The sequence below is a fragment of the Mesoplodon densirostris genome, chromosome 6 (genome assembly GCF_025265405.1).
Source record: "Mesoplodon densirostris isolate mMesDen1 chromosome 6, mMesDen1 primary haplotype, whole genome shotgun sequence".
In the NCBI taxonomy this organism is placed as follows: domain Eukaryota; kingdom Metazoa; phylum Chordata; class Mammalia; order Artiodactyla; family Ziphiidae; genus Mesoplodon; species Mesoplodon densirostris.
The window spans coordinates 1,932,983-1,957,826 of NC_082666.1; the positions used below are offsets into that span (position 1 = coordinate 1,932,983).

A 24,844-nucleotide genomic window follows, 5' to 3' on the forward strand; every position below is an offset into this window, starting at 1 on the left:
TCAGAACTGCGTCTCGTCCCGCGTCTCAGGGTTGCAGGAAGCCAGCTTGTTGCTGCAGCTGCTCTTCCGGCTCTGGGAACTGCTGGCCACGTGGGCCAGGGGGTCGGAGCGGATGAGATACCTGCGGGGAGGGCGGGAGGTCCCTGATGTCGCCCTGTGCCTGGGAGGCTGGGCTGGACGCCCACGCGTCAGATGGGCAGGTGTCCACACTTGCCCGGGGACCCAGTACTTACACGATGTCGTTGGGCTCCAGCCGCGTGTCCGGTGGGGGGTTGATGAGCACATAGGAGAGGGTGTTCTGGTGGTCGTTCATCTCGTCTGTGGAGACAGGGCCCAGCGCGCAGTCACCACTCAGCCCCCTGCCTCCACCTCTGCTCTGGGGGGCCCCGAGGAGCTGGCGGCTCTGGTCCAGCCGCAGAATCCTCCCGGCCTTTCAGCCGTCCTGCCTGAGCCCTCGTCCTGGCGAACCCAGCAGGGCCGGGCACTGGCCTCGGCCCCCGCGCTGCACGGGCATGGGGGCGGCCATGAGGGCAGCAGGCACTGGCTCCCACGGTCTCCCGACGGCTCGCTCAGCTGAGTCATCAGCATCTTAGGATGCACTGACCCTGAACACGGAGCACACCTGTGCGCACACACCTACACACCCGTACTCCTAGTGCAGTCCTCAAACTCACTCCCTCCCCCGCCCCCCAGTGCCCTGCATCCGCGCCCCATACAGGCCACCCCTGACCCCTCCTCAACCCTCCGCTTCGGACTTGTCCTTTCTTTCCCAAGACCTGCTCCCGTGGCACCAGCCCGGAGTCCGCCCGGCTCAGTCTTCCAGAGGGGCCCTTGGGCACACACGGGGTCCGAGCTGCCCGTCACAGAGACAGCCTGGGGTCCAGCCCACGGGGTGGCTGTGGATTCTGGAGAAACCCTGGTCACCTCACAGGTGCCTCTCTGGCCAGATACAGGGACAGGGCTGGCCACTGTCTGGCAGTGACCCCAAGCTCACTGGCAGGAAACGAATGGCTGGCGGCCTCAGTTTCCCCATCTGGATCAGGCCCTGGGTGGCCTCTGCCCCCAGCCCCTCCCGTTCCCTTCTCAGCACCATCCCTCCCGTTGGGAGGGTGCCAGCCAGTCCACTGAGGGGCGGGATTCTCTGCGAAGCTGGGGCAGCTGCCTGCTGACTAGGTGGGCGGGGGGCTGCAGCTCGCTCCTCTGAACTGATAAGTTCAGGGCCGTATCTGGCAGTGCGTTCGGGACCCGCACGGTGGCAGGCGGAGCGCGGCGTGCTTCCTGGGGACAGGTCGGGGCACAGGCTGGGACCCGGGAGCTGACGGACATGCGCAGACCCTGACGGGCATCAGCTGGTGCCAACCTCGCATCCACGCCCGGGAAGGGGACGGCCTGACCCCCTCGCCCGCCCCCCATGCGCGGTCACGAGCCAGGTTGGCTCACGCTGGAGGCTGCGTGCCTCCAGGGTGGGCAGCACGGAGCTGGGCGGTGGGGGCAGCGGGTGGCGCAGGTGGGAGCGGGGAGGCTCCCGAAGGCTCTCAGGGACCCCGCACCCCTGACCACAGCCAGGGCGGCTCCACGGGGACAGGCGCGTGGTCAGGACAAGGAAACGGAGAGGCCGGTGCCAGGCCGGGCCCCTCTGTGTGGCCGGGGAGAGGGGGATTCGTGCCTGCCTCGCTGGGCCCTCCCCTCCGGCCTGGACCCTGCTTCTCCCCCGGGGGCATGGATCACGGGCGTTCCCGGCCCGAGGCAGGCCCAGCTCCGTGCTTACGGGGGCCCCGCTGTGGCGCCTGGGGCTGGGTGTGCTCGGTCGCGAGGCCCAGACCCCGACTTCCCTGGGACGGGGCGGCCTCGCCGTGCCTGCTGTGCTCTGGTGAGGGGCCGGGGGCTGGCGATGGCAGTGCTGCTGCGCTCCCCCTCGCACCCCATACCTGGCACTGCAAGCCTTGCGCAGGCCCTCCTCCTTCAGCCCGCAGACCAGACACCTGGCCCGGCCCTGGGCGTCCACGCGTTCCTCTGGAGCCCCACCCTGACCACAGCCTCACTCTCCCCCGTGCACTGGGGGCAACTGTAGCACCCTCCCCCAAGAGGCAGGCCGCTGCGGTGCCCTCCCCGGGGGACTGACTGCCCTGCAGCCCCCCAGGGTCAGCCTCTCCTCTGGTTTTACGTCCTGGCTTAGGCACCTCTCGGTGTCCGCATGTCGGTGGGGGCTCAGGAGACACCACCCTGGGAGCCTGTGGGTGCGGCCACCCCTGCCTGGGAGCCTTGGCGGGGAGCAGGGGTGCAGCCGGGTGCAGGGAGGGGGGCGACGCAGCCACCCCGTTCGCGGAAGCCCCAGGCTTGGACTTGGGCTGGCCTGGGGGCTCTGCTGTGAATGCGGTCGTGGGGTGCTGGGTGAGGAAAAGCACAGGGACCCCAGAGATGCCAGGGCTTCACCTGCTCAGGCCCAGCTGGGCCGGCCCCCAGCAGCTCCCCCGCCGTGAACCCCGGAGCTTCTCGCTCCTGGGCCTGGGTCTACCCCTGGCCGTCCAGTCCCACCTGAGCTAACACCTACCTGGGCTCAGGAGGCCCGTCAGCTCTGGGGTCACCCCTAACCCCAGGGGGCCGGGGCGTGTGGGCTCTGAGCCTCCCCGGATCGTGAGGGGCCCCCAGGGAGCGAAGGGGTCCCGGCAGTGAGGCCTGGGGCCTGGACTCTGCTCTGACCTCTGTTGGGGTCTGGGGGCACGTCTGGGGACTGTGGGGTGTCTTCTTGGAAGACACAGGGGGCCCCCCGCAGCACCTGAGCCTCCCCATGAGAATGGGGTACAAACGGGCTTTGCCTCAACTGGAGAGGGAACCCCCTCTCAAAGCCCCACCTGGGGCGTAGAGGTCAACGATCCACCGGGCTTGGGTGGCCCTCCAAAGGCTCAGGGTGCAGCAGACCCCAAGGCCCCAGGCACCAGCCCAGGCCTCACCGTGCTCCACCACACTGGGGCACGGGCACCCTGGCCTGGGACCCTCCATCTGGGTGCTTCCCGAGAGCTGGGTGGGCTGCCAGGGGCTGGCTGCAGGCCGATGGCCACCTGCGTGCTCAGGGCAGGGCTTCTCTCGGACAACAGTCGGGGCAGAGGGGCTGGGGTACTAGGGTCAGTACCGAAGTCAGCAAATGAAGGAGGAAAGTTAAGGTCCCTGCGGTGGGGCGGCCTGGGAGCTCGTGGGCCCCTGCCTGTAGGGAGCCTCTCTCGTGTCTTGTCCTGTCTGCCTGCCTGGCCGGGGCGGGCGGCCGCCAGGTGGACCGTCAGCGAAGGGTTGGCCTGCCCCTCTGCCAGACTCCGGCCACCGGAGCAGAATTACCTTGCAAATATCCCAGGTTTACCCGATTCATGACATCACTGGCTGTTAAATTTGCTACATCCTCTACGGAACACACAGGAAGAGGGACAGACAGAAACAGAGAGAGAGACAGGTGAACAAGCAGCGCAGAGGAGGTGGCAGCGGGGAGGGGGACGGGGCCGGCTGCAAGGCGGGAGGCCCGTCTGTCCCTGAACAGAAGTCGGCCCCTCATCTGCCAGGCTCTGGTGGGGGGGCAGGGGGTGAGGAGGCCCAGGGGAGCGCCGAGTGCCCACCCAGGGGCGCCCGCTCTGGGGCTCGGCTGGGCTGGAGCCTCTGCCAGTGCGCGATGCGGGGCCGTGAACACGGGACGCCGCACTCGGAGCCCCGGCAGTCAGTGTGCCACCCAGAAGGGGCGTGACAGCACCCTCCCGGGGAGGGGACACCGAGAGGGGACAGAGGTCAGTGGTGAGGCCAGGGTGTGGCCGGGAGGGGCTGGGCAGCTCTCACGGGCGGCCGTCCGCCCCGGGCCCCGCAGATGGCCGGGCCCGGGTGACCCTTGGGCAGCTCCTGGGTGAAGCCCGGGCTGCCTCATCCCACTTGGAGGGGACTCAGGGGTCCCTGACCCAGGAGGTGGGCGCCCGGGGACAGAGCCAGGGGCCTGGGAAGTGGGCAGAGTCCCCGAGGTGGAACCCAGCAGAGGCCAGAGCCTTCACCAGGCTGGGCGGCGGTGGGGGGCTTGGGCCCCTTCCGGCCCCATCAACGGAGGCAGCAAGTGTGGAGTGAGGCGAGGGGGTGGGCTTCTCTCCTCTGGCCGAGCCAGGGCACCCCAGGCCCGTTCACGGTCACGTCCCAAACCTCTCCCCAAAACAAGCTACGGAGGAAATCTGCCGATGAAGACAAACGCCCTGGCGCTGTCGCCCTGAAGTCGCAGGGATGGGGTGGCCGTGCGCCGGGAGCCACGGTGGGGCCCCCGTGGCCCGGGAACAGTGTTTTGGTGCTCGGCCGTTCGACGGGCGGCCCCCAGATCCGCCCCCGTAACCCCGAGCTCCAGCTGCTGGGAGGGCAAGGGGAGGGGTGGCCGGGGGCTCTGGGCTTTCCCTGCCACACCCTGTTCTTGTTCTCACAGTACGCAATGGGCCCCTGTGTTTCTGACCCCAGCAGGACCGGCTGCAGGTGGCCGGTCTGTCCCTGACCGAGGCCTGTGCCCTTGGCTTTCGGGGAGCCCAACCCAGCCCTCCCCACCCCCAGCTGCCTCCTGGAGGAGAGCTGCCTGCTGGGCTCGGCCGGCCTGGGCCTTTATTTTACAGATGGGGAAACTGAGGCCCCAGAGTGGAGGGGTGAGGCCGCCCTATGCGGAAGCTCCACACGGGGAGCTCTGACGGGCCGCGGGGTGGGTGCCCCGGCGGGCAGAGCACGGGCTAGGAAGGCAGACGGGCAGACGGCCCTGCGGCCTTACCGTAGCCGGTGGTGGGCAGCCCCAGGTGCTTCATGCGGTTCTTGACCAGCTCGGAGAGCTCCTGCCGCTCGGACCGCTGGTGCAGGCTGAGCCGCTGCTGGCTGATCCACTCGGCCGCCGCCTTCCCCGAGTGCCGGGCACCCTTGCGGCTCAGCCTCCGCGCCCACGGCAGGCTCTTGCGCCGCAGGAGTGGGCGCTCCGCTGAGCCACCGCCCACCGTGTGCCGGCCGTGGGCGCTGCCGCCGCCGCCCGTGCCTGCCTGTGAGCCCCAGGGCCCCTGCGCCTCCTGGGTTTCCTCGCGGTGCTCCACGCTCACCGAGACCTGGGACTGGCCGGGGAGGAGGGGTGAGGGCCCAGGAGAGGAGGGGGACCCAGGGAGGGGGGATAGGGAATGGGGGAGGGGCTGGGGTGACCCACGGAACAGCTGGGGTGACAGGGAGGAGGACAGTCACAGTCCCTGGGGGCACCTCAGCCCAGGGACGCCAGTGCCTTCCTCTGCGGCTGGGCAGAGGGTGCCGGGCCACAGCCCCAAACCACTCAGCCGTCCGAACTGCCGGCTCTAGGTCTGTCTCTGATTTGCTGGTGAGAGGGGGCACCTCCCTCAACCTCTCCGGGCCCCGCATGTCCTGACTTCGCCATGGGGCCGGGGGTAGGCACCTCCTCTGTGTGACTCAGTTTCCTCATCTTGGGGGGCAGGAGAGAGCGGGGCAGGGCGCATGGTGGGCTGGGAAGTGCCAGGGCCTTGCGTGGCTCAGTCGGGGTGTGGGACTCTGTGGGTGTGGAGATTGGGATGGACAGCGGGGAGGAAGGGGTACCTGCCAGGACGGGGGCCGTGGCATGAAAGGCAGATGTCCTGGGGGCTGGGGGGGCCTGGGCTTCCCGTCCTGGGCCTCAGTTTCCCCGTCTGTGTGGGGGCTGGGGTGATGCCAGGAGCCCTCTCTGAGCTGCACCTTGGCTGGCGCATCCTGGGGCCTTGCTCCCTGACCTGTCACCCAGAGCCCAGGGCCCTGCGCCCCTGCCAGGCGGGACTCGTGTTAAGTGAACCCCTGTGGGCCTGAAGGGACCACTCACCTGGGCCCTGAGGTTGTGAGGCTGCAAAGGAAACCAGGGCAGCCTGGGTACCTGTGGGGCTCCTGCCCTGACCCCCAAGGCTGCCTGAGCCCTCGTGGACTCAGGACCCGTGGGCAGGCCACCCTCTGCAGTTCCAGCGGGCGGCACAGGGGCCCCACGGTGCTCTCGAGCCTCCCCTCCCCCACGGGGGAGGGTCACAGCCACCTAGGGGATGTCCACGTATGGAGGTATGTGGGCCTGACCCCAAAAGGGCCTGACGGCAAAGGCCCAGATCCCCAAACTAGAAGTGGGGTGGCCCAAGCCACAGAGAAACAGGGCCGCCTCGGGGAGCCCTTCTCCCCTCCCCGCACCTCCGAGAAGACGTGGCACTCGGTCCTGTAGATGCCGATGGGGATCTCGGCGCTGGAGGAGCACAGCTTCTGGAAGAGGCGGCCGTAGGTGCGGATCCACAGGTCGTCCTCTGTGACCTTCATCTGGAACGGGGAGCCTGGGCTGGGCCGGCCTCGGGCAGGAGGACCCTCCCCAGCAGGGCCCGCCCGCCCTGCCCGCCCGGCCCAGGCACTTACGGCACAGAGGTAGCCCGAGCCCGGCGTGGTGTCCAACCCCAGGAGCAGCCTGGTGATGGGGATCATGTAGTCCTTCACGAAGGACTGGAGAGGAGGGGCCGCGGTGAGGCCAGGCGGTGCAGGCAGATCTGCCTCCGCATCCCCTGGACACGCCCGCCGGGCACCCACAGCCTCTCATGCGGTGCGCCCAGCAGACAGAGCCGGCGGCCTTTCCTGGCCGGGGTCGCTCACTAGGTCAAAAGGGATCAGAAACCCAGAGGCTGCCGGGAGCCGACCCCAGGCAGCTCTCTCCTGGGAGGAAAGGACCGGGGACACTTGGGTGGACCCCTGCTGCTCCCCGGCAGGGATGGGGCCCAGAGCCGCCCAGTCCTGGCTGGCCTCCTGGGGACCCAAGGGCTGGAGGCTCGGCGAGGGGCACGTGGCTCAGGACTGGGACTGGACGCCGGGCGCCGGCCCCCCGCCCCTGCTGACCTGGTACAGCAACGTGTCCAGCATGCTGATACTGAAGACGCGGCCGGCGGCGAAGGGCAGGCGGAACATGAAGGCCAGGTTGGAGCCGTTCTCCCGCTCCCTCTGCAGGACGAGGGGCTCAGACTGGCTGGTGCCCGTGGCTGCGGCCGCGCGGGGCAGGCAGCCCAGGGGCCTCCGCGTGCACGGGGTGTGTGCACGTGCACACGCGTGTGCAGGGCGAGTGTGTGGACACACACAGCAGACGGCCAACCACAGGCCGAGCACCCAGCTATGCGTCCCCCCAGACACACGGGGGGCCAGAGCCGGGGGTAAGGACTCGCGCTCTGCTGGGAAGAAACGGGGGCCTGTGCTTGGCTTAATGCCCTGCCGTTGCCACCGCGGAACCCTAACCCTTGCGGTAATTTCACCCCGGAGCACGAGTCCGTGAGCGAAATGGAGGGGACGGCAGGGCACGCGCGTGAGCAGAGATAGACGTGTCTGCCTGTGCTGCATGCATGGCGTCGCGAGGCTCCACGTGGGTCCCTTAGACCCACTGTGTACAGCTCCTGTGGCCGAGGAACAGACGACCACAAACCCCGAAGCTGAAAACCACACGCGTTTACTCTGTCGGTTTTGGACGCTGCAAGTCTGAACGGATTTCAGGGGCTGGAATCAGGCGTCACAGTGCCGTGCTCCGGCCGGCGGCCCCAGAGGACGACCCTTTCCTCCCCCTCTCGCCGTTTCCAGAGGCTGACCACGTCCCTGGCCTCTGGCCCTTCCTCCACCTCCACGCTGACCTCCGGCCTCCCTCTTGCAAGACCCCTGGTGATGGCGTGTGGCCCCCGGGTGAACCAGGGCCCCCTCCCTCTCAGGATCCTTCAATGAATCGTGTTCCCCACCCTGTGCTGGTTCCGGGGCTAGGGCGGGGGCTTCCTGGGGGCATTGTCCCCACCGCACCAGTTCGGCCTGTGGCTGAGAGGTGGCTCCGAGCCCGTGAGACTGTCCTTCCTGCTGGACCAGAACATGCTTCAGACAGACAGACAAGGTGGGCCTCGTAGACCACCAAGGGCCCTCTCGTGGCCCTTCTCACTGGGGCTGCTCCTTGCCTCGGCAGCCTCCTTGCTGCAAGGTTGGACAGCGGGGCCGACAGACGCCGGGGGAAGGAGGCCTCACCTCTGTCCCTCCCCACCAGCAGGGAGCCCGAGGGCGTGCTGGACGGCACGCGGGCATCCAGGAGGGAAACTGCGTTATCACGTAAGAGCCACGGAACCAGAGCCACGTGGCGTGGTGACCCCAGGCCGCGTCTTCCCACGGCGGCCTTCAGAGCCCAGGGCGCACGTTATGAGGACAAACGGAGGATTCCCGAGATCATTAACGTTGTCAGTTTCCCTTCACTCAGAACAATGAACAGTTTGAGAAGAAAAGAACCAGGACCGGTCGGGAGATGGAGGAGGAAGGAAGAGGCCTGACGTTTTAGTGGCTTCACAGGACCTTCCTGCTTTCTGAACGAGGGCCCTGGTTTCACGCTGTCCACGCTGTAGCAGCCGTGGAGGGTCCAGAGGCTTCAGCCGAGCTCCGAGGTCGCACGCGACAGCGAAACATGGGAACACATGAGGACGAGCCCTCCTGAGAACCACGCGGCTGGAGGGAAGCAGGCGCCTGACTGGACGGGCGTCTGGGGCCCTGCCAAAGGGGAGCCAGTCTGAATGGGCTCCCGGCCGAGGTCACTGTCACAGGCGCTGAGACTGTTACAACGGTGACGCCACTGGGAGCCTGTGTCCTGGGATGCGGCGGGGAGCCCCGACTCTAGGACATCTTCCTGAGAACACCCTCCAGGGAGACACGGACGCCACCCTCTGCGCCTGAATCACCCCCCCGGCCAGTGCGACCTCTTGGAAGCACGTTGATCTGAATGCCGGGAACATTTCCAGCGTTCCTTCAGTTTCTACTCATTTAACAGGACTTGTCTTATGCAGGTTGTATGTACAGCGCGATCCCATCTTCCCTCCCCATCCTCCGCGGGATCCACTCTGCGCGGGGTGGGCGCGCCAGCTCCGTCTCCCGAGACTGGTGGCATCACGTGGCTCTGCCCGCCCCCCTGCCCCATCCTCAGCCCTGCCCCACGTGGACCTCAGCCAGCAAGCGCCCAAGGCTGCAGCCGCCCACGGTCACACGTGCTCACTTCCTGACTTCTCTTCAGATCACAAACCACAGGACGGGGCTCCCACCGTGAACCCACGAGGTGGGGAGTGGGCTGCCCGCACCTGCCCCTGGCGATGCTGCTGCAGAGGAAGGTGCGATCGAGTGGTGATGCCTGCCACGGAGGGAGGGGGTGGGAGGTGGATTAGCGATGTCTGCCGTGCAAGGAAAGGGGAGTGGGAGGACGTCTGCTGGGTGTTTGCTGATGGACCTACTTCACGCCCACCTCCGGAACAGGTCGGGGTGCAAGGCCTGTGGGGAATTGGGTTTGCTCGAGGGAAGGCAGCAAGTGAGGACCAGCGCCAGGATGTCAGCCTTGACCCCAATTCTGTGCTGGTCACCCCTGCCCATGCTTGGATCAGACTGGCCCGAGCGCCTGGATACAGTCCGGCGGGGGCTGCTGAGGCCGACTTCCAAAGCCACGGCCCAGCCTTGAGTGGAGGGAGTCTCAGCTCACGGGTCACTGCAAGGGGGCGTTTAGGGGGGTCCAGTGGGCCGTCGCGTGGGGTGCAGGCCAAGCCTCCTCCAAGAGCAGGACGGCCCGAGCTCCCGGGCCGCTGACTGAGGCCCCCGGCTGCCATCCAAGGAGCTCCAGGGCCACCACGGGCCTCCTGGGGGAACTCACTTCCATTGTCTGTCTGGGTTCAGAGCTCCCATGCTGTCCCTCTGTCTGCTGTCGGTGGCCAGGCCTGTCCTGGGGGAGCGGCCGTTCGGGTGTCCTCCTCGGTGTGGCACAGGGTCAGCCACGCAAGTGCAAGCCGTCCCCTGACAAGGACCTCAGCCCAGGCTCCCAGGGAATGGTCACTGCTCCCGACCGCAGCGGCCAGGGTCTCCTCCGTGGCAGCCCACCTGCTTCCTGGTTTCATCCAAGGCAGCCTGAGCACGGCCCTGCTCCTTGGTGGAGGGTAGTGCTGCACTGACCCGGGCAGCGGCCTGGGGCCCACAAACGTGCTAGGGTGGCACCACCAGGCCCGCGCCGCCCGTGTCCCTGGGCTCCACACCTGAGCCCAGCTGATGCCCTTCCTGGAGCCCGAGAAGCAGACAGCCGACTTCAGCTGTCCCACCGCACTGCTGTGTGACCTGAGGCAAGCTGTGCCCCCTTATCCCCCACCCCGTCTGTACCGGGACGAGCACGTCCCTGATGGGCAGTTGACAGAACGGACACAGTTCAGGTTTGGGCGCGGTGTCGGGGCCGGTGTCACCTGGGCTAGTAATTTCTGGCGTGATGGGCAACCTCTGCCCCACACAAGGCCCGGCCAGGCCCGGCCTTAGCGGGACGATGTCCGCTCCTGGCCGATGACCCTGAGGCCTCCGGGCTACACACTGAAGAGCCTCGTGCTGGGGCTGAGCCCAGGTCTCTGAGCCCCCTAGCCGGAGGAGGGCAGGCACCCAGGCGTCCCATGGCCCCAGTCGCCCACTCCCTCCAGGTTGTGGTGCAGGGGCTGAAGCCCTCAGCTCGGCAGGTCGGGCGGGGCTGCTCACCTTTTCCAGCTTGGAAAGAGCCAGAGAGTAGCTGTCCTTGGCACGAAACTGCATGAACCGCATGTTGGACGGGTGGGTGAGCTCCGTGGTGATGCTGAGGCTGGGAAAGAGCCTGGGTGGGGGGCGGGTCCTAGTCACGGACATGGACAGGGGGCTCAGGGCGGGTCCCAGTCACGGGCGTGGGCGGGGGGCTCAGGGCGGGTGCCAGTCACGGACATGGGCAGGGGGCTCAGAGCGGGTCCCGGTCACGGACGTGGGCGGGGGTCTCAGGGCAACCCGCGCGTCGCACCGGAACATGGTCTGCACGCTGACGATGGTCTTCGCGTCGGCCATGTAGTCCTCCTCGGCGCTCATGGTGCTCTCCTTGTCCACCACCACCAGGTTGTCGGCGTAGATGATGCCGCACTGCAGCAGGCTGTCCAGGCTGTGGGGAGACAGCCTTGGGTGCGTCCTGCCCCCTCTCCCTGTGCCCTGGCCGCCCGGGGAGGAGGGGAGAGGGCAGGGGTCCTCCTGCGGAGCGGCGTCTTACTTGTCCACGGAGCCCTCCATGTAGTAGACCATGGGGAAGCAGCAGATGGCCTCCAGGAAGTGGTGGTCAGGCCTGTGGGCACAGCAGGTCCTGGAGGCGCCCACCCTGCTCTGCCGCCAGCCCAGCCCTGACCTGGGCGAGCAGGGGCCCCAGGACCGCAGCGTGTGGGACCAGGGGCGCCTTTAGAGGCCAGTGGGGCTGCTCTTGATTGTACCCACGGGGAAACCGAGGGCCCAGGGGTCAGGACAGCCTCGGCTGGACCCCGGCCTCTGAGCTGCCAGGCCTCTGGGGTAGCAGTGCTGGAGGTTGGCCCCTGGGGGCTCACGGTCGTGGGGACCCAGTAGGGCCAGGAGAAGCCCTGCTGGAGGACGGTGGAGCACTGCCAAGGGCCGGGGGCTGCTCCCCTGCCTCCCGAAGGTCTGGGGTGCCCTCTGCCCCTCACTTGTTGTCCAGCAGCAGCACGATGGGGTTGAGCTCTCGGCGGGGCCGGTAGTAGGCCCGGAGCGGCACGATGAAGTTGTACAGCCCATTGCCCGCTGTCTCCGCCGACACAATGATCAGCTTATTCTTGAAGCCGTAGGCCTTGGCATCTTCGTAGCTGTTGTGCTTGCAGCCCTGCGGGGGAGACGCCAGAATCAGCCACCAGGGAGGGAGAGAGAGTGCTGGGGTGGAGTCCTCGGCCAAATGGCACCTGGTCGCCAGCCACCTGGCCTCATGGGGCTACAGGCCACCAGCCTGCCGCACAGAGCACAGTGTGACCTGGGGCCACTGCGGGAGAGGTCACGTCCAGGAGGGAAGGGAGGAATCTGTGCGAGCACACGGTCTTAGCAGATGCAGATACGGACAGATGAGTTGTGTGTGTGCACACATTTGGTCGTATGCCTACACACAGTCGTGTGTGCATGTGTGCAAACATTTGGTCATGTGTGTACGCATTGTCATGTGTGCATGTGTGCACACATTTGGTTGTGCACAAATTTGGTCGTGTGCATATACATTTGGTTGTGTGTGTGTGTGCACACATTTGGTTGTGTGCATACACATTTGGTCGTATGTGCTTGTGTGTACACACACTTTCTAGCTCTCTGCGTGGAGAGACTCAGATACAAAGCAGCAGTGAGCACACCAAGTGCCCAGACCTTATTTCTAAACGTGGTTTCCACTAAAAGGAATCAGGTTTCTTGGAGGAGCAGTTGGTTCCAGGACTGGAGCAAGGCAGGAACAAGATGCGGGGAGTGGGGGGCACCGTGGGTTCAAAGGCATGGACACGTTCAAAGATGAGGGGACATGTTGGAAGGACCGGGAGGCCAGCCTGAGGACCCACCAGCAAAAGTCCACGTGTCAAAACCAGCGTGAACCATATGGAATGCCAGTGTAGGAGTAACGACCAACTGGTTTGCCCTCTGAGTGAACAAGTGAGGCCACACTGATGTACACAAGTGGCTAAGAAAGGAGAAGCGCTTTCTCCCAGTGAAAAGCTGACATAAGCACAGAAGGAAGTGGAATCAGCGAACCGTCGGCTGGGGCGGAAACGCATCGGGGGAGCTCAGTCAAGACCGGCTCGTGTACCTGGTCCCCATGCATCTCCCCACAAACGACGTCCTAACTGCAAAAGCCAAACAGCAGCTCCTCCAGCAGAGAGACTGGGTGGGCGAGGCACCCGTACCACGTGCTCTAAGGCAGCATCACAGGGAGGCCTCCAGGAGGACGTGGCACCTCTGGGGGGTCCAGCCCCCGACACAGGGGCCGAGTCACCCCCCCGCCCCGCCCCCCGCCCAGGGACGCTCCACCAAACCCAAAACACGGAGGCCCAGAGACCCTGGGGAGGGGAAGGGGCAGGGAGCGTCCAGATGGAGGGAGACAAGCTGTGGCTCTGGCCGGGAAGGGCAGCGAGGGCTCCTGGGACAGGAGGGCGAGTGGAGTGTGGGCTGCGGGCCAGGCCGGTCGTGGTGAGTGGACGGTGGGTACGAGGGGCACCCTCGCCTCAGCAAGCGCGCGTGGATACGGGAGGGAGAGAATGCGCCCCTACAACAGACACGTCGGGGAGGGCAGGCGGGTCCGGGACGTCCCTGGCGCGTCCTTGCCCCTTCCCCAGCTTTGCCGTGACCCACCTTGTCCAGCCGCAGGCAGCAGAAGGGGGCTTTCACGGGCAGGAGGTGGCACAGGGTAGGGGAGCTGCCAATGTAGGGCGAGTTGGGGGGGTAGCCCTTCACGTACCTGGGGGGAGAGACAGGAGCCTCAGCCTGGCCCTCGGGCCCTAGGCTGCCACACGGGGGTGGGTGCCAGACCCCCGCAGACCTGACTGGGCCAGGTGAGGTTGCATGCAACGCATGCACGTGCACATACACACACACACACGAGCTTACACAGGCCACGAAAGAACCTTAAGGGGCTCTGACGGCCCAGCACCCCAACACCGGGGCAGACGCTGGCCCGTGGTCCCCGCTCCACTGGCTCCCCTGGGCCAAGCTGGTCACCCCATAGGCTGTACTCCCCCCGCCGTCCCCACGGTGCCCCGCGCACACACACGCGGCGGTCGCCCTGCCATGGTTGTCCCCCCAGGCCGCCTGGAGAGGTGCTGGCCTCCCGCTCCACCTCCGGTTGGCTTAAGGGACGTGGCGTCCGAGGCCAGCCCGCCACCTGCCCCAGGTGTGCAGGAGCCCTGCTGGGCCCCTCGATCCCAGAGCCAGTCCCCGGCAGCCTGTGTTTAAAAAGCACGTTTACTCCACCACGGGGCAAAGGCAGGAGCAGAGTGGCCGCGGTGACAGCCCAGCTGGGAGGCATCGGCTGTGCAGGCCGGCGGCTGGCCGTGGCCCTGGGGCCGGGCGCCACCTGTCTGTCCCGGACGAGGCCAAGTGGCCAAGACCTGGGGACACACTGGGGTCTCTTCTGTCTCGTAATCTCAGAGGAAGACCTGGGCCCAAACCCAGGGCAGCATGATGGCTCAGGATGGGCCAGTGGCCTCCAGGCCCGGATGGCACCTCACCCAGGGCTCCCCTGTCTGTGACCTCTGCAGACCACGCTCAGAGGGCAGCCACCCTGCCAAGCGGGCCATGGCACTGAGGCCTGGCCGCCCAGGGCGTGATAGGGAAGGACGAGGGGTGAGGGCGGGCACTGCCTGGCCTTCCCGTCCACGAGCTGGGTCCCCAGAAGATTCCATTTGCCAAACAAGGTCTCCAGGGAAGCTGTTTGGAAGCCTTGTTCAGAGCATGGGGCAGACCCAGGACCAGCGCCGCCGGCCTGCCTCTTCCTGGGCGCCGGGCACTCACGTGCTACACCTCCCCTCTCCCGTGGAAGGCTTCTGTTCCCCCTCCAGCCCCAGCAGCACTCACTCCACCACAGACAGCCCCTCCTCGTCCGACGGCGTCATCTCGTCCTCTGACTGGTCACTCAGCAGGTCGCAGGGCAGCAGGGTCGAGCTGTCGGCCACCTCCAGCACGGGCGCGATGCTGGGCCGCCGGCTGCCTGAGCCGTTCTCTGTGGGGAGCGCCAGCTTGCTGCCCCCGCTGCCTCCGCCGCTCTGTGCTGGCTGGCACTCCGTGTTCTGGAGGTCCATGGCCACTGTCCCTGGAACAGAGTGGCTGAACTTGGCTGGAAGCCCCTCCCGTCTGTCCTGGGGGCAGGGGTTCCCGGAGTGGAGGTGGACAGAGGCTCCCAGTGACCCTTGACGCAGGGCGGTCTCACCCGGCCAGGCACTTGGACATCGATGCCGACACAGGTCCCCACAGGAAGGCAGGAAGCCCCCACGGGACAGATGTGCAAACTGAGGCCAGAGAGACGGGACTTGCCCGGGGTTACGCTGCAGGCCTGAGCACCTGGGTCTTTTGGGTGGGTCCCCCGCCCGCCCCGCCCGCCCCGCCCTCCCACCGGGAGCTGCACTCAGCCTTACCCATGGAGGCGATGATGCTGTGCACGGGCAGGCGGGACGAGCCCTCATACAGCCCCTGCCCCGCGAGGCCCTTTTTCTTCTGCTTTTCCTCCTGCTTGAAGATGAAAGCCGAGTTCTCCTCCTTGGTGATGTTGATGTAGAAGCAGGTGTCGGAGGTGGCCAGGATGTGCCGGGGCCCCGGGTTCAGCAGGATGCTCTTGTTCTCCTCCCGCTTCAGGCCAATGAGACACACGCCGTACCTGAGCGGACAGGGCGGGGGCTCGATGGGGCCCAAAGCTGCCTCTCCTGGGCTCCTTGGGGGCTGACAGTGCAGCCCTCCCCTCATGGGTGTCGGGATGCCTTCCCACTCGACGCAGAGACCCACCGGGGGCAGCCTCGAGGGAGCCTCAGAGAGAGAGAGAGAGAGGGGCCCCGTGCGGGTCTCACGGCTGAGTGGGCGTGATGTCTGACCCTGAGGCCCTGCTGGTCCACCCTGCAGCGGGCACAGGCCACGCGCATTTCAGCCTCCGGACCCCGCCCCGCACTCCTCCCACCCTGGCCTGGACCCGGGGTGGGGGGTGGCGTACTTCTTGTGCGCGTGGAAGGCAGCGTAGGTGAAGCTCTTGCCCTCGTACTCGCCAAAGAACTTGCTGTCCCCCATGCGGATGTGGTAGACCTCGTTGCCCGAGCAGCGTCCGTACATGCGCTGCCACTGCTCCGGTGAGTCCTGGCCTTCCCTGGGGCGTGGGGAGGGTGTCACCCCCACGGCTGCCCCCGCCCAGCCGGGCTATGGTGCCCCCCAAATGTGGCTTCTGCCGGTGTGGGTGGAAGCCAGCATGACCCCTGACCCCAGCCCCTCCCCATCTGGCTGAGACTAGACCTGGGTGGCCTGATGGGTCCTTGGCCAGTTTTAAAAAGCTGTAAACACAATGGTCTGATTTTTAGGGGTGTCAAAATGTTTCGGAGTCAAGAGTGGCCTCTGCGGCCTGTGGGTCCTCCCAGGAGCCCCGGGCCACGTCCTCTTCCCCTGCCTGGTCCCTCCCCTAGGGCCGCCCAGGCCCCACACGGAGCCGAGGCCGCCCGTCGGGGCCCCCCACACCCCAGCCTGGTCTCCCCAGAGAGAAGATGGCGCCCCTCCTCTGTCCCAGGGCAGCCCCTTGCCTCAGGCTCTGTCTGGGACCCCAGCCCAGGTGCCAAATGCCAAACGCACCTTCTCTTACAAACCAAGCCCCGCCGGACCCTGTCACTGCCTAAATCCCAGGACTCTCCTGCTGCCCCTATGGCCCTCTGCGCCGTAGACCCTCTGGGCCCCGCCTGCAATTCCCAGCAGCCCCCAGGCCACCCCCCAGCTCCGACCCTCGCTCGGCGAGGCACCGACTGCTTCCTCAGCTGGGTCCTCGGCGGCCGCCCGCTGCGGCATCCTTGCCGTGTCCCCGGGCCTCGCCCCCCTCCCATCACAGGTCCCCTCAAGGCCTCCCGCTCCCCCAGCAGCCCCCTGGTCTCCCTGGCTGCGCGGTCCTGGGAGCAGCACTCACTGGCCGCGGGACGTGTGCACCAGCAAGGTGATGAGCGTGGGCGTGGCCGGGCAGATGCAGCTCAGGGCCAGCATGGCGTACTTGCACTCCTCCTCACACACCACGTGCTCTGTGGGCAGGAGCGCCAGGGCCACCACACGGCTCTTGCTGCCCCACGGCAGACGCCCCCTTGCCCAACACCCCCCAGAACCCCTCCCTCCTCTGCTCAGCCCCACCCAGTGCCCCGCCCCTGGGAGCCTGTTCATTCTCTTGGCTCTTCTGTGCTTGTCTCCGGGCTTGACCGAGAGCTCCAGGGCTGGGGGCGGGGGGGCTGCTCATTGTTCCCCCGGTGTCCAGCACAGGCCTGCTCGCCTGTCCCCTCCAGGGGTCGGCACAGGTGCCCAGCCCGGGCATTATGCCCACAGAGGTGGTCGTCAGACAGTGCCCCCGCCCTCCCTGATGCCCAGGCCCAGGCGCAGACCCTGCACGGGCTCTGCCTCTGCCCCCCACCCTGGCGCGCTTACCCGGGAGCACACAGGCGCCCCCCTCCGGGCCAAACATACCTGCAAACTTGACGTGAAACTTGTTCTCAGGCTTGAGGATCTGGACGTAGAGAGGGCAGTTGGGGGCAAAGTCCTTCACAGCCCAGGCACGCAGAATGGTCTGGTGGTCCTGGGGCGGGGAGGCCACGGTCGGTGCCGACGGGCAGCAGCAGGCTGGGGGAGGGGCTCTGCCCCTAGGCGCCCTCCCCCCGGCCTGCGGGCAGGTGGTGGGCGGCAGTGGGGGACACTCACCGCTGCGGTGCGGTCCACCTCGTTCCGGCTGCTGAGGATAAAGCAGGCCTCCCCGTTGTCCATCCTGCAAAACACCGGGTCTGAGCATCACCAGGGCCATCTGTGGTGCTCCTGTCTCGGCCGTCAGGGAAAGAGTTGGGCCTTGTCGAGACCCCAGCTCGCTCTGACCAGCCCTGGATGGGCTGAGGATGGGCCCCCGCTAACCCGGGGTGGGGCTGGGGCACGGAGTGAAGGGCCCACTTGGTGGCAGAGATGCTGGACCCTGCCTGCTGGCCTGTCCTCTCCCGGGACAGGCTGCCCGAGGCCTGGGGATGACCCGTTCTGCTCCCCTCATGCCCCCCAGAGCCCCTGGCTGCACAAAGGGTGGCTGAGAAACTGTCCACGCCCCAGGGCTGGGGGGCCTGGCGGCTCCCACCCCGTCACCCAGCACCCCAACTTGTCCCTGTCTGGGGCCTTGATTCCTGGGCGAGCCTGTGGGGCCCGAGGCTCAGGAGGTGGTTGTGGGGGGGACCCGGCTGCCGGGCCTCCTGCTCCCTTGGCCTCCACACAACCCACATTTCACCTCGAAGGTTACGTCAGGCCCTGGAATAAAATCCTGATGGGTGATGGGGGAGCCTCCGGGGTGTCTCAGTGTGCTGCAGATTCTGTAAAGTTCCGTTCACAACTCAGCCTCCTTACCTCAAGTCACCCTGTCACCTTGTCTTCAGAAGAAAACCTGCCCACAGCCTCAGCTTCCCACCTGACTCAGAGCGGCAGCTGCCCCCGAGCCCGCAGATGAACAGCCAGGCAGGTGGGAGAGGAGGCTGGTGGGCTCGCCCAGGCGGCCCTGCAGGGGTCAGCGGGGGGCCTGGCCCGCCCGGGTGGGTGACTGGCACAGAGAGGGAGCTGCTGCCCGCCTGTGCTCCGGGCGCCGCTGAGGCCGGCTTGGTGCCGCACCCTCACCCCCGGCCAGCGCAGTACCGCACCCTCACCCCCGCCGCCGCTCACTTGGCCCGCATGAGGTCCTGGTCCTTGAGCGCGGAGCCCTGGAGGTAGATGACCCGCTGGGACCACAGCGGGATCTGCAGGACCCTGCGAACCTGGATGTCCATCTCGGTGGGGCACAGGATGACGACGTAGTAGTCCTGCAGGTAGGATGGGGTCAGCCCTGCCCGCAGGCTCGCTTGGCTCCAGCCCACCCTCCTCCCTAGTGTTTCCACACCAGTCGCCTCTCAGGAGCCCCCGCCTTCTCTGTGATGGTGTATCTGGTAGGAGGGAAAGGCAGGACCTCACAGACCCATCCCCACAGTGTGGGAGACCACCGGGGCTCCACCGCACAGGCAGGGAAACCCAGGCCCAGGGAGCTCAGGGGGGCCCTGGGGTTGGGTGGGGCCGTGGGTGGGGCCTCACCTGCAGCTGGGGGTGGGGCCGTGGGCGGGGCCTCACCTGCAGCCGGGGGTGGGCGTAGAACTCGTTCAGAAAGTCCATGAGCAGGTCGATCTTGAGGGAACTGACACACAGGATCACGTGCTTCTCCGTCTGGGCCCGGTGGCGGCTGTAGTTGCCCCCCGACTTCTGCCGCTCCATCCACAGGTAGACGAGCTCCTCAAACTGCAGGTAAGAGCGTGTGAGCTCCAGGAGGCCTGGGGCTCCAGGAGCTGCGACAGCACAGAGCAGGGCGGGCGGCTGGCAGCACTTGCCGGGCACGAAGGCCGGAGGCGGCGGGGCACGGACGGAACCGCGTCCCAACCACGCCTCGGAAGACCACGGGGGTTTGCAGCACAGGCCACTCAAGGGGCCAGGTGGGGGCAGAACGGACGGTCCCGCCAGTGTGTGGGTAGTGAGAGATGCGGCAGGTCCAGCTCCCAGCCCCAGGAGGCCAGGCAACCGTTAGTGGATGCTGAAGGATACGCTCTGAGCATCCAGGTAACTATGAGACCTTTGGGTCTCCATCGGCACCTGAGACACGTTTTGGAGAAACCTGGAAACGTGTCTTAGAAAAGTCTCAGCCACAGAATTAGGGACCCAGATGCCCGGCATGGAAGGAGAACTTTGAGTACCACGGTTCTGAGCCCACGTCAAGGGTGTGGGTGATTCGAGGCTGCCGTTTGGGGGGTGCCGTCCACCCTGGCCCACGCTTCCTGGCTGTGAGCTTTGGGTGTTGAGAGCCCTTTGTAAGTAGGACAGTGACACATTCATAAAGGTGGGCTCCAGGCTTCACGGAGCTGACTGGGGTGCTGACCTGCCCAGGGCCTCCCGCTACGGTCTGACTTCACGTCTGTGGGTGACAGCCAGACCCCGTGAAAGCACTGAGGTCGTTCATTTTTTTCCCACACAATTTAAAATGGATGGCAGCAGCCACTCCCTCTGGTTCTCACCTGCTCTGGGTGATGTGCTATATCTTGCTAAGGGGAGATCACCTCACTGAATTTATTGAGCACCTACTAGGTTACAGTGACGAGGCCCCGTGGCCTCGAAGCACAGGACTGGGCCCCGGTGGGAGGGGCCAGAGACCCCAGGGTGATTCCTGAGGCCTGTGCAGGACTGCGGCTCGGATGGCAGGCAGACACCTGGACTCAGGCCTCCCGTGTCACAGGCGTCGGCCTCCGAACGTGACCTTATTTGGGAATAGGGTCTCCAAGGACGTCATGAGTCACGACGAGGTCACACTGGATTAAGGTGGGCCCTATGTCCAGCGGCCGGTGTCCCGTAACGAGAGGAGAGGGCACAGAGGTGCAGGAATAAGCCACGTGGAGCCGGAGGCAGAGGTGAGAGGGATGCGGCCACGAGCCCCGGGACGCCAAGGACCATGGCACCACCAGAAGCTGGAGACACGGAAGCAGAGCCTCCCCTCAGGCCTCCAGGACCAGCCCTGCTGACCCCTTGGTCTCAGACTCTGGCTCTGGACTGTGAGAGAGTGAATTTCTGTTGTTTACGCCCCCACCCCCCCGTCTGTGGGGCGCTCTGTTCCGGCAGCTGCAGGAAGCACCGTGCTGATGTGTGGAACTCGACCCTGAGCGGGGGGGAAGCTGTCAGCTGTCGTCACTGTACTCTGTGAGGGACATTTACAGGTGGGCATTTCGTGGTCACCGTCTCTCAGGGCGCTGACTGGTGACCGTGGTTAAAGAGAGAACAGAGGACACTACCTGGGACATTCCCTTTTCATCACTGACAGCACATCAGTCAGTCTCGCTGGTCCTGACCATCCACCAGCCCTGGAGGATGGTTTGTGCCTCTGACGCCGGGCCCTATGGCCTCCCTCTCCTTGGGGCTTGGGCACCAGCCTGGCCTGGGTGATGGGATGTAAGCGCCAGCTCTGAGCGGCCCCTGCACCCGCCAGGAGCGTGGGGGCCAGAGCACCGCGGGGACAGAAGCTCCGCAGCCATGGGACAAGGGCACAGCCTTGCGGAGGCGTCCAGGGTGCCGGGGGCAGGAGCCAGCTTGCCTGGCACCGTTTACGTGAAACCACACACGACCCCTCTGTGCACTCACGGTGCCGGGGGCAGGAGCCAGCTTGCCTGGCACCGTTTACGTGAAACCACACACGACCCCTCTGTGCACTCACGGGGGGCGCACACACGGGTGACAGCCTCCAGCCCCACAACCTGCCCCGGGGAGGGGAGATCGTCCCCTCTCTCTCCTGATGTAGCTCCTGAGTGGGACAGACTTTTTCATGCTTGAAAAAGTTCCAGATGGTAACGTAAAAATATAATTTTAAACTTAAAGAAATATTAATTAGAATTAAAAACATAAAACATAATGATGTTCATAACTCATAACTATATAACTAAAAATGCAACTTATAACAAAAAGTAATTAACGTATATAAATTTAGATATCTAAAATATTAAAAATACGATTTAGAAAACCTGAGTATATGAAAATATAATAAAATGTGAACATGGATTCTAAAAGCAGCCAGGGCCCTGGGAAAGTGGACGGCCCGCCTTGAGGTGCTCTGTGGCCTGAGGGGGCTCTGCTGGGGCCGGGAGGGAATGTGGGGAGGACAGGGAGGAGGCCACTGCTGAACCAGGTCCAGGAAGGCAAGTTCCGGCGAGCACGGGGATGGGGGTGAGACCTCTGTTTAGGGCTCTCGGCCCATGGGTGTCCCTCGCATGCAGCAGGCCTTCCTGCAGGGGGGTGCTCCGGACCAGGGGGAAGCAGGGAAGAGGGGGTGTCGGCTGGGGGCTCCGAGCTGCAGGGCGGGGGTGGGGAGTTGAGCTCAGGGTCAGCAGAGGACCCACGGGGTGGACTGGCCCCTGTTGCAGCCACAGTTAGGCACCTCCCCTGCCCCGTCCCTCCAAATCCTGAGTGTCCCCCGTGAGGTCTGGCTTCCCCCAATCCATCCTGATCCCTCCCTGGGCCTTTTCCTGCCCTCTGAAGGGTTGGGGGTGCCTGCAACCACTGGCCCCCTCTCCAGGTCTCTACCTGTCGTATCTAAACACGCGTGGCTCAGCTGGCAGACTGGCCTTGCTGACAGGTGACAGGGAAGCAGCTGTGCCCCACACGGTCCTGACAGCTGCTGCTGCTGCACCGGCTGAGGACTCCTGATGCCCAGCCCACGGAACACCCTGGCAGCCCCCGACGCTCCACACCCCGCACGGGACCTGGGGGAGCCGTCTGAGGACGCCCCCCCTCACTGTCCTGACGGCTGCGGGCCTCACTAGCTACAGACGCCCAGGAGGCCCCGGGCAGGCCCCACGTGAAGCGGCGTCCGCACCCCCCCACCCCGTGAAGCGGCGTCTGCACCCCCCGTGCCCCCGTTGGCCTCGCGGCCCCTCCCAGCAGTGGCGGCCCTCCTCTCCCCTCCCGCCCCCTGCCGGGCAGGGCCCACCTGCAGCGGGAGCACCACGAGGGCCACGCAGATCATGATGACCACCAGCAGCTGGGACGGCCAGATCTTGGGCGTCACGTCTCCGTAGCCCACGGTGGAGAAAGTGACGATGCAGAAGTAGAAGGAGGTCAGGAGGGACAGGTTGTCGCCCGCACGCTCCAGGTGCTGGATGCCGCAGGTCCTGGAACCGGGGATGGGGGTGGCGGCGGGGCCTCGGCCGCCCTGGCTCCTGGGGCGAGGCTGGGCCTGCCCGCGACAGCACGTCAGCTGTCGCCGACACGGCGCCCCAGCCTGGGCCTGGGTCCAGCTCTGCGCTTTCCGACCCCGGCCTGCGGGGCCGGCACACCCATCACGTGAGCGCGGACACGGCGCTGCGTGGGTTCAGCGTGGGTCTGACGTCAGCGGGGGTGGGCGGGGCCCCCCAGGCTGCGAGCCCGTACCTGCCACCCACCTCGGAGCTCGTCCTCCCCCAGGAGGTCAGACGGCGCGGGGCATGCTCAGCCTCCCGCCCAGCTAGAGGTGGACAGTCCTTCCCCCGCCGTGGCCCTGCGTCCCATCCCCACGTACACCGTGGCGCAGCACACAGCGGTGCTCGGGGCCCTCCCCAGGTTGGACGCACTGGCTGTGGGGAGGGGGTAGGCTGGTCCACCCTGGCGTTTCCTACCCCGCGGACGCCCCGTCCTGCTCCGCTGGAGTGTGCGTGTGTCGGGGGGCGTGGGGGAGGGCAGGTGGGAGGCACACGGCCTTGGGACCTGCCGCGTCCTTGCTTGGGGCACAGGCACATGTGGGGGTGGCGGGCTCTCTGCTCAGCCCCCCGGCTGCTCCCAGACCTTATTCTCAGCTGGACCTCGAGCCGAGGGTCCCCCCCGGGTCCCCCCCGCCCCCCAAGCCAGGAGCCAGTGCCCTCCTCCTCCACATCTCCCCGGGCCCCAGAGGAGCCGGACTTAGCAGCTCTGGCCTAGGAACAGGGGCTCTGAGCTGCCTCCGGTCCTCCAGCCCGGCTTCCTGGACGTGAGGGCCGGCTACGCGGCCGCCTGGGAGGGACTCACCCCGTGAAGACGAGGCACAGCAGGGTGCAGAAGAGGATGAGGACCTGGTTGAACATGGCCGACTGGGTGCGCAGGATGGCTCGGTGGAAGTCGTTCTGCGGGAAGTGGCGCCATCAGGGGCAGAGCAGGGACTGGTCGGAGCCCAGGGCCCTCCCCCCGCCCCCTAATGTCCCAGACGCACGAGAATGAATGAACCGGGGGTGGGGGGTGGGGGGAGGGCGTGGCCGCGGCTCCACCTGACCTCAGCTCTCGGTCTCCCTGTCCGGCCTCTGCCATGCCAGGGGAGGACCCCGGGCAAAGACCAGAGGCCGTGACCTCAGCGCCGTCACCTCACTTTGCAGTTGGGATGGGGGTGACCCGAGGGAGCCTGGGCTGGGGAGGGGCACCCTGGGAAAAAACAGTCATTGTGCTGCCTGCCAACAGGGGCCTTGCTCAGACCTCAGCACAGGGTCTGCCCGCGGCCCTGGGTCTCGGGGCCCCGCCTGCGCTCACTGCACTTTCACCTTCTCCCTCCTCCAGCCATGATTCCAGGGGCAGGGACAGGCCTGGGTGACTCTCCCGGGGCATAAGGGCTGGGGCTCCGGCTGGTCAGGAAGGAGCTGTGAGGGCATCTCGTGGTGACAGAGACACATATGTCCAGTGGTCGACCTGGCCTCCTGGGCACTGAAGGAAGCTGGCCAGCTCTCCACAGGGCCAGGGCATGGCGAGCTGTGCCCTGGGGTCCCGGGGGCCTCGCAGAGGTGAGGCGGGAGGGGTGAGGAGGGGCAGGGGGGAGCCCACCCTGCCCAGAGCTGCCCGGCCCCCAGCTCACGATCATGTTCTCCAGGGCGTGCTTGGCCAGCCAGCAGTTCAGAAACACCGGGATGAACAGATTCCGCAGCGGCGGCCAGAACATCTGTGGAGGAGAAGCGTCAGGGGGTGGGGCTCGGCAGCCCCCTTCCGCAGCTGGCGGCTCACCCACCGTGATGATGAAGGGCAGGGTGTTGATCATCTCCAGGACGAAGGCCACGCGGAAGATCTGCTCCCAGATGTTGCCCTGGGGAGACAGGGGGGCGGGCTTCAGAGCAGGTGGGTGGGGAGGGGGCCCAGGGTGGGGCTGGGGGAGGGGTGCGGGGGGAGGGCAGGGCCAGGCAGTGGGCGGGGGGCACTCACTTTGTAGCTGAGGTAAGTGAGGAGCATGGTCTCCAGGAAGCTGACCACGGCCACGGTGACCTGGGCGGGGAGGGGCCGGTGAGCGGGACCGCAGCGGGCAGGGCCCCCCAGAGCCGTGCCGCCTCCACTCACCTGAATGGCCCACAGAGCCGTCTTCCTCTCCACCCACAGGATGGGGGCCCTGGGGAGAGAGGGAGGTGAGCCCTGGGCCTCTACGGACCACAGGCTGACTGCTGGAGCTGGACGGAGTGGCCGAGGGCAGGAGGGAAGGGGAGGGGCCCCGGGGAAAGGGGGCCCCAGGGCGGGGCCTGTGAGGCCAGGGCCCAAGCGGGCTGCCCTGGGGACGGGCCGTGGGCTCAGAGTCCGCAGCTGGCCCAGGTGGCCTCCCCTTCTCGTCTGGGCTCCCGGGGACAGGCTCCTACACCTGTCCCTGCAGAGGCAGGGGTGCTGGCCATCACACTCCCCAGTTTCTGACCTCAGATCCTCGTCCATAACCCAGCAGGGGAGGGGAGTGACTTGCGGGGGGGGCGGGTGTCCCTGCCCCGACGCAGCCTCGGGACAAAGGCTGGGGCGAGACCAGCAGGAGGGGTCG

At 66.5% G+C, this 24,844-nt stretch overlaps 1 protein-coding gene across 1 annotated transcript in view; it reads right to left on the minus strand.

The window, feature by feature from the left end:
- KCNT1 (potassium sodium-activated channel subfamily T member 1) overlaps positions 1–24,844 on the minus strand; it is a 40,226-nt gene continuing 15,382 nt past the window's right edge. Inside the window, 27 exon segments of the mRNA XM_060101523.1 lie at positions 1–121; positions 234–318; positions 3,331–3,393; positions 4,766–5,093; positions 5,837–5,857; positions 6,187–6,309; positions 6,403–6,486; positions 6,874–6,975; positions 10,534–10,645; positions 10,823–10,957; positions 11,063–11,134; positions 11,505–11,677; positions 13,174–13,279; positions 14,395–14,629; positions 14,952–15,190; positions 15,518–15,667; positions 16,466–16,574; positions 17,008–17,116; positions 17,239–17,302; positions 18,226–18,362; positions 18,664–18,828; positions 22,052–22,232; positions 23,101–23,195; positions 23,912–23,995; positions 24,062–24,136; positions 24,253–24,312; positions 24,385–24,433. Coding sequence (XP_059957506.1) covers positions 1–121; positions 234–318; positions 3,331–3,393; positions 4,766–5,093; positions 5,837–5,857; positions 6,187–6,309; positions 6,403–6,486; positions 6,874–6,975; positions 10,534–10,645; positions 10,823–10,957; positions 11,063–11,134; positions 11,505–11,677; positions 13,174–13,279; positions 14,395–14,629; positions 14,952–15,190; positions 15,518–15,667; positions 16,466–16,574; positions 17,008–17,116; positions 17,239–17,302; positions 18,226–18,362; positions 18,664–18,828; positions 22,052–22,232; positions 23,101–23,195; positions 23,912–23,995; positions 24,062–24,136; positions 24,253–24,312; positions 24,385–24,433 — 3,277 coding nt within the window.